Source organism: Raphanus sativus, unplaced genomic scaffold, assembly GCF_000801105.2.
Source record: "Raphanus sativus cultivar WK10039 unplaced genomic scaffold, ASM80110v3 Scaffold3811, whole genome shotgun sequence".
Taxonomy (NCBI): Eukaryota; Viridiplantae; Streptophyta; class Magnoliopsida; order Brassicales; family Brassicaceae; genus Raphanus; species Raphanus sativus.
In genome coordinates this window covers 1-8,157 of record NW_026619115.1, presented here as the reverse complement: position 1 = coordinate 8,157, position 8,157 = coordinate 1, and the positions used below count along the sequence as shown (strand labels likewise).

Genomic DNA, 8,157 nt, shown 5'->3' with positions numbered 1-8,157 from the left:
CATATCTAAAATGTGACGTGTTTTGACTTTTTAAATAAGTAGAAAACTAATTTAGCGATTGAGTTCACATTGTTGTCACATGCATGGTGGAGAATAGGGATATTGTTAAGGCCTTAAGGGTTTAACAATAGTGTTGTATTCCAACTAAAGATCATGCCAATCAAAACTGTGGTCCTCTCTAAGTACCAAAGTGGCTATGCTATTGTTAGTTATGACGCACCTCACGATTGGTCTTTTAAGTAAACTTTTGAAACTTGCATCTCTGTTTCTTCAATTGTGCTGGTGCCTATATAAACATATCTGCATTTGAAATTATTATCTCTGTCTCTTTAAGTACAACTGTTATATATGTACTCTCTGCAGCGCTGGACGCATCATGGACTGCATTCATGGGGGTGCTCCTGCTCTTCTCCTTGTAGAATGCTGGACACGGAAGTAGACCACTGCCCTCCACAGGTCATGGAACCAGAGGCAAAGGCTGTCCCATTTTCTAAACTCAGGAACTCTTTTTATTAGATTCAATCGTATAAACAAGTTCTTCTTTTTCTTTTGTTGCTTCTTTCTGTACAGCCTTTTATACTTGCTAGAAATAAAATTGAGATAATGAGGCTACTAATTTGAGAAGGCATGTCATCTTTTGTTTTTTTCACCCGTTATATTTGTGGTCTGCAGATATAATCATCATCTGTCACAGTCACACATGACTTAAGCTAGATTTAAAAGCCAAACAATAATATAGTAAGACTAGCAGGTGTGAGACAACTGTTGTGAAAACTTGAAAGCCAAACAAACCAAAACCCAAAAAAAAGAAGAGAGATTTGTCGGCCTTACAACAATAACTTTGCTAGCAATTACCAATCTCTCACCCATTCTCCATGAGTTAACTTTTAAAAACACCAAACTTAGATAAGAGAATGTAAATTAGATGAATTTGCATATCACCTCTGGAGGGACTTGTAGAGCACCACAGTTACATACTTGGCCAAAAAGCGGTTAGTGGAACCAAGGGCAACCACAGAAGGACCGCTCTTGCCCTTCTGCATGTAGAGATGATTGAGAATGACATGCTGAGGTCTCGGCAGCGGCGGCGAGGGACCGTCAGGGTTGTTGCCTGGCGGGAGGTTGAGCAGAGTCATCTGCAAGTGAGGCGGAACGAGAGGCGGTTCTTTGGAGTAGTCCTCAGCTCCCAGAAGCAAGCTGCTGTAACTAGCCTCTGGAGATTGCGGAGGCTCGAACCCTGATATGCTTTGAATGTCTTCAGGAACATAGTCCTGCACCAAACCAAAGTATAAAGATCTCTTCTCCATTCCCTAAAACAACTCAATAGGAAGGTATGGTTAACCTGGAGGTCCAAGAGGTTGAAAGTGTTGCCAGCGTCATCACGAGCAAAAGGGAGCTCAGGGGCGTGCATCCACTGACCATCGACGATGAACCTGTACTCATAGACACCTGAAGGGAGTACTTTCATTATAGTAAAGTCTTTACCAGATCTCTGCAGCCGACTTCTGAACAAAGAAACAAGAATGAGAGAGATTATTACTTGTAGAAATAAATGATTTATAACAAAAAAAAATGAATTAAATAAAAAAAGGTAAGACCTTGACTTCCAATTATCCCAAGATCCTTCAACAGAGATGTCTTTGCCGCCGTGGCACCAAGTGATCATAGTGGGGATCCCTTGCTCGTTTGGAGCCTCTTCGTAAGGAGGCGATTGCTGCATCCACGAAGGGTTAGGGATGTGGATTTCGTCTGGTCTTTGCAGAGGAATCACCGGTACCTTTTTTTTATTTATTTATTTTTCAGATCTTTTTTGATTCCATCCAAAAGTTTGAATCTGAGGGGAGAGAGAGAAGAGAACCTGAGGAGCGAACATGAGAGGAGACTGAGTGGCGCGAGGGCTGTGAGGAGGAGATTGATGACCACCCATAGGTGCTGCAAAGTCGGAAGCTTGATGATGGTGAGAGCTAATCTCAGTTGCAGCGTTGTCGTCGTTCTGGTGGTGGTTACTATTGGCTTCTTCTTCTCTCGCGTTCACGTTTCCCATATCACACACACACACAACCAACCAAAAAAGAAAAATAAAACTATCTATCTCTGACCTTTTATTAATAAAAGTTTTACTCTCTCTTATTAACCGGATCTCTCATCAGAAATTTTAGGACATATTTGAGATTATAAAGACAGGACCGGACCCCTCTCACTGGTTTTTTTAAAGATTCGTGCTTTTCGTACAAAACTTGATCGAAACTTTAGTAGGGACGGAGAATTTGATGTGAGGGGGAACACACAGTAAAAAGCGTCCTTACATCACCACACACAAGTAAAACTTTTTTTTTATAATCGATCGAACAACCTTTTGTTGTTTCCTTCTTCCCCCACTCTTCGTTCTCTTTTTACTTTTACTTTCTTCTATTGGTTCTGTTTATTGCAATTTGTCACCCCTTTTGCTTTTAATTTTGTTACTAATTTCCCCCTCACATTTGATCTCACCCAAATCGATAGATAGATCCTTTACTCTCACATGTGGATTGGATGGGTAAACTTTGAACCGGTTTCACCAACAAAATGTTATGTTTTTTTTTTGGGGTCAGTCTTTCATCTTTTCCAGTTTATTTGGGTTAATACACCTTGGGCTAACTAGTGACTGTATATTCTTTTTTTTTTTGGTCGAAAACTAGTGACTGTATATTCAATTTAGTACTTAGATGATGAAAACCATAATAATAATAATTAAAGCATACATAGCCTCGGGACTTGGGAATTGGGAGGCAGCACTTGTCCTCTAAGGCTGAAAGGTGGGCTTATTTGATGATACAGAAGGCGTGCCTTTTGGGCCCATTCATAAACCGATAGTTTGGACAAACTCTAAACACACAACTTCGGTCAACTCCCCCCTTTTGTGACTGAACTTACAGAGTAATGTTGGAGAAGAAAATGGAAGTCATATGAGTTTGTTTTTTTTGCTTGGTTGAGTAACGGCCTCCGCTTCTATTTACCTGGAGAAGATGAGGAGCTACGAAGACAGATTAGTAACATATCCTACAAATCACGTACAATAATAGATAGAGAAAGTAACATATTCCAAGTACACATTCCTTATGACAATCTTTAAAGAACTTTAATAGATAGAGAAAGTAACAAGAGCATCACCACGTTGCCCTTTTTAACTCCTACTAGTTGAAACTTGACTATCTCAATGTCAAAATGAGCATTAGTTTATTAATTATTTGTTCATATATTACATTTACCATTGACATTAGCTTTGATCATTTTTGGTGGATTGTTATCGGAGTGGGTCAATATAATCTATGATTACTAAACCTTAACTTGATCCCCATTCACCATCTGCCTTACTTATGAGTTATGCCATTCTTCTCATTAAGAAAACATATATGTATATGAATATGATACAAATAATTCTCTAAAAGAGTACACAACACACAAAACTAAATACTTCAATACAGGACCAACAAACTATTTCACACATATATATATAGAACTATCAAACTCAAAACCGAAAAACTCCAATTATCTTGGCGTACCACACAGGCTTGCATGAAACAACAAATTGTGCTATTGTCACTCCAAGAATCAATCCAGGCCCATAACTTGCTACCACTGCTTTCCAATTCAAAATTTTCTCATCTTCTTCTTCTTCATTTTTCATATGTTGTTGTGCTGGTGGTGCACTAGTTGTGAAGCATCTTTTCTCGAGTGGAAGACCACATAGTCCTGCATTTCCTTCAAAAGAAGATTTAGGCTGTCCGAGAATCTGTGTTCCTTGTGGTATTTCCCCTTTGAGATTGTTGTGAGACACGTTTATGTAAGACAAAAACGAGAGCGTTCCCAGTCCACTAGGAATACTCCCCGAGATTTGGTTTCTTGACAGGTCTAGTGACTGGAGCTCCTTAAAATTGGCAAAAGACAAAGGAATGTGGCCTGTGAAGGCGTTGTTCGATAAGTTGAGCGCAACCATTGTCTTCAAAAGACCGATGGATTCAGGAATATGTCCTTCAAGTTTGTTTCCTGAAAAATCAATGGCGCTGTAGAAAGTGAGGACGTTGGCTTGCTCCATATGTACACCTTTGTATCGTAAATCTATAAGATCCAGATACCCGTAGGTACTAGTAATACCGTGAGATCTCATATATACCATATATAAACCCCCGTCTTGGTTCACTATGAGTGAAGTTGATTTCCAATTGACAAAGTAATCTGGTGGCAAGCTTCCAGTGAGCTTATTATTAGATATTTCAAAAATCCGTAGCTCTGGAAACCCGAGAGGACCTTGATGAGGAGGAGATATAGGACCATACAATTCGTTTGAGTTAAGAATAAGGACTTGCAAGTTTGGTAAAGCCTTGAGCCAGAAAGGAAACGTGTCTTGGATTTTGTTGTTTTCAATGCTTAAAAACTTTAGAGAGGAGCAATTAAGAAGAGACTTTGGTAGCTGTCCACTTAGTCGGTTGTAACCAACGTCAAGTGTCCGTAGAGAGGCATCTACGTGGAACTCGTCAGGAATACTTCCTTCCAAGTTGTTCTTCCGGAGTTTCACAAGGGTGAAGTTGCTCAGACATGGTGGAATCGGACCGGTGAATTTGTTTCTGGACAGATCGATGAGAGAAAGCGAGCTTCGGTTGCAGATTGAAAAAGGTATCTCCCCGGTGAAACTATTCGCACTCGAAAACAAGCTGTTGATATGAAGTGGTAGCTGAGGAAGTGTTCCTTCAAACTCGTTGAAATCCAGAAAGAGTATCTCCACTGATGAACTTACAAAAACTTCCACTGAACCTTCGAAACCGTTGAAATAATTGTTAGAAATATCCACTAGTCGTAGAAGAGGGAGGTTCCATAGCCACTCAGGGACTTTCCCTTTGATCGTATTGCCAGATATGACGATCTCCTCCAAGTTCTCAAGCTTCTTTAAGATGTTTGGAAACTCCCTGAGGCCACAGTTGTTCAAAGCCAATGATCCGATGGACAGTGAGATGTTGGAACCAAAACTTAAGCTAGTTGGAGATATACTGTTACCAGAAACGTCGAGTTTCAACAAAGATTTGAGAGTGGAGAACATGGTGATGTCAATTGGGTAGCTGGTGTTTAGGTAAGATACATCAAGATATTTAAGGGTGGTGATCTTTGATACAGGCTCTAATATTTTTCCTTCAAAAAGGTTTTTCCCAAGAAGAAGTAGCTCTAGCCTGGATGAAGTGGATGATGAGTTAAGAAATTCAATAGAACCGGTGAGGTGGTTTTGACGCAGATTAACTTCTGATAAGAAAGGCATAGTGAAGAGAGAAGAAGGAATGGTGCCAATGAAGTTATTTGAAGAAAGACTCAAAACAGAGAGTTTTGTTAGATTTTGAACTAGTGGAAAGCTACTAGTGAACATGTTGCCCGAAAGCTTCAACTCGGTTAACTGAGTTAGATTACTAATTGTGGAAGGAAACTGACCGAAGAAGCCATTAGAGGTAAGATTCAGGATTTCTAATCTATAGAGGTTGCCTAATTCGGCAGGGAGAGAGGAACTAAAGTTGTTGTAACCGAGATCAAGAAAACGGAGGTGGTGCAACTCAAAGAGGCTACTCCTAGGATTAAGTGTTCCAGAGAAGTGATTATGAGAAAGGTCCAAAAGTGTGAGCTTGGTTAGATTCCTCACACTTGGGAAACTACCAATTAGTTTATTTTGGGAAAGGTCTACATAGGAAAGCATTCTTAGGTTACTAAATGAGGTAGGAACTTGGCCGAGAAAGCCATTTGAAGAAAGAGACAAGACCTCTAACCTATTGAGATTGCCAAATTTGGGAGGAAGCGAAGAGGAGATGAAGTTGTTATAACTGAGATTAAGGTAACGGAGCTGATGAAACTCGAAGAGGCTACTGTTGGACTTCAGGATTCCACTGAGGCAAGCCGTGAGTTGTAGCTTCGTGATCGCACCCGTCGCGGTATCGCACCAGACTCCGTTAAAGGAGTCATCGTGGTTGCAATGACGGGTATCAAACTCGCTCTTGAACTGCACAAAGGCTTGAATCTGATGGGGACGGCAAGAGACAAGACCCGCAACAGGATTTTTGAAAATTAAAAAGCTTGACGAAGAGGAAAAAAAACAAAGCAAGAGTAGCCAGAAAAAGTGCAAAAGCAGGCACGATTCCGAAATGGTCGTCATGTAAACGTTGCAGGTGGAATGATTTTGGTATAAGAAAAGCGAGAGAGAAGATTGGTATTAATAGAAAAATTTGTGGCCCACAAGCTGAAAAGTCAAGGAGAAAAAGCTATCTGTTAATTTCTGACGTATAACTTGGACTGGGGACTCCAGTCTGGAGTTACAAAAGTCATGTTATTATAATAATAGCCTGAGGCCCACAAGAAAAAAAAAGGAGGAAAAAGTCACCCACATTTATAAAATTTTCTAAATCAATAAATACCTTACATTTTGACTAATTTGAATTTGTACCAAACTATTCGACGTCGTCAATCAGTAGTAACTCGTAACAAGGAAAAGCTGTATTATTATAAATGAATTTGTGTATTAACTGTAAAGATAGATTTATTGTAATTTTATGTGTTTTCATATTTCTCTCTCTCTCTTTGGATAGTATGTTTGAAAAACCTTTTTCAGCGTTTATTTAAAAAATTTCATAATTAATAGGGCCTCCTTTTAATTTGCCCTAGGGTCTTTACTCTTTAGAAGCGTTGAGCCAGCATATACAATTTGTGGAAACTTTATTTATTTTTCACTGTTCTGGTAAGAAATGACATTTAATTATTGTGGAGAAGTTTGACAAAAAAAACTATTGTGGAGAAGACTTTGCTTTTTTTTTTTTTTTTTTTTTTTTGGCAACAGAAGAAGACTTTGCTATTATTGACCAGTACCACTATCACCAAGTCACGACCCACGAGGGCACAAAAACGACGAAACAAAGTATTGGTTGAAAGTAAAATTTTACCTTTATATAAATACAAATTTACAATTCTATAAATTCTTTCTTTTGATTGAAAATAAATCCTTCTGTTTTATATTAAGTATCGTCTGACACTTCTTCACACGGATTAAAAAATCATTTAATTTTACATATTTTTAATATAAAAACATCGTTGTTAATGTAAGATAAGCAAGCTACGCTATGTAGAACACACAGTAGTACAGGGTTATTCAATTCCAAGAAATACGACTATATTTATTCTTTCAAAAGCTCTTACACGTTCTTTTTAAAAGCAATAAATCAAACAAGCTCAAGACAAACCTCGACTTGTTTGCTAGTCAACTCGTTCAGAGATCTAAGACAGACTCTGAACCACCTAAGCTCTTAACCCCTAGATGCTTTGCTTCTCCTTCTTAGGACGTACAAAACTCTCTATTGCTAAAAGCTCTCCCTGTGTGTTGAACATCAACACAGTACCAACGCTTCCTTTATATATCTTTGAGGAAGCCCTAGATCTAATCTATCTATCCAATGGAAACTTTCCATTTCTTTTACTTCAGCGAATAAGCCAATCTTCCTTTTCTCTTTAGATCGATTGCTTCTTATTCAAGTTTTCCTTTAATGTCCCTCTTCATTAAATCTTCTTTTAATGCATCGGTCTTGATACGTGCTTCTCACGAACCGCCTTTCTGATGTAGTAGTTCATGTCACACTTCATGAACTACTTCAGCTCTGCTACAGCATCGTCTTCCAATACACCTTCAATCGTTACACATATATATTTTGTATTGAAATGCTAAAACGACACTTATTCTAGAATAAAATGAATAATACGGAAAGAGATGGAATGTTCATTCCTTTTGTTCATTGCAACTGGTAAATATTTTGTGAAATAAAAAAAATCAAGCAAATCAGGAAGTTTCTATTCCAAAAAATACATTCCAAATAAATTATTTTGTGAAATGCATGCAGACGATAATTAAATCGCAAGAATGACCCAGAAAAGGATGGAAGGAGACGTGTTGAAAAGAGATGTATGTAAAGCCTCTTTTGGTCATTTGTGTATGTCAACAGATAGAAAAGTTGAAAGGATGTGTGGTGAGTTTATTGGTGTAATCTAATATTATTTGCTTTCTGCTCAAAGAATTACTTGCCCTCAAAATTTCAGTGTACTCGTTACAAAATTTGTAAATATTATCTGCAGTTTCATAGACACATCGGGGAATGATAGTTA

The 8,157-nt window shown here is 38.4% G+C and overlaps 2 protein-coding genes across 2 annotated transcripts; both read right to left on the bottom strand.

Moving 5' to 3' along the window:
- Positions 1-713: 713 nt before the first annotated feature.
- LOC108855504 (SNF1-related protein kinase regulatory subunit beta-2) lies at positions 714-2,220 on the bottom strand. The gene is made up of 4 exons (XM_018629350.2): positions 1,859-2,220; positions 1,599-1,777; positions 1,343-1,505; positions 714-1,271 (listed from the first exon to the last, which is right to left on the bottom strand). The coding sequence occupies exons 1-4, from the start codon at positions 2,042-2,044 to the stop codon at positions 939-941; spliced, it is 861 nt and encodes a 286-aa protein (XP_018484852.1). The 5' UTR covers positions 2,045-2,220; the 3' UTR covers positions 714-938.
- Positions 2,221-3,369: 1,149 nt separating this feature from the next.
- Positions 3,370-6,201, bottom strand: LOC108855505 (receptor like protein 24-like). The gene has a single exon (XM_018629351.2). The coding sequence runs from the start codon at positions 6,164-6,166 to the stop codon at positions 3,509-3,511; it is 2,658 nt and encodes an 885-aa protein (XP_018484853.1). The 5' UTR covers positions 6,167-6,201; the 3' UTR covers positions 3,370-3,508.
- Positions 6,202-8,157: the final 1,956 nt, after the last annotated feature.

What these genes read in the sequence shown, in the direction of transcription:
- LOC108855504 (XM_018629350.2), bottom strand. Translation starts at nt 2,044, where the DNA reads ATGGGAAACGTGAACGCGAGAGAAGAAGAAGCCAATAGTAACCACCAC. An exon ending in TGGGATAATTGGAAGTCAAG is followed by an intron (nt 1,506 to 1,598) that starts GTCTTACCTTTT and finishes TTCTTTGTTCAG; the next exon opens with AAGTCGGCTGCAGAGATCTG. An exon ending in TCAACCTCTTGGACCTCCAG is followed by an intron (nt 1,272 to 1,342) that starts GTTAACCATACC and finishes GGTTTGGTGCAG; the next exon opens with GACTATGTTCCTGAAGACAT.
- LOC108855505 (XM_018629351.2), bottom strand. Translation starts at nt 6,166, where the DNA reads ATGACGACCATTTCGGAATCGTGCCTGCTTTTGCACTTTTTCTGGCTA.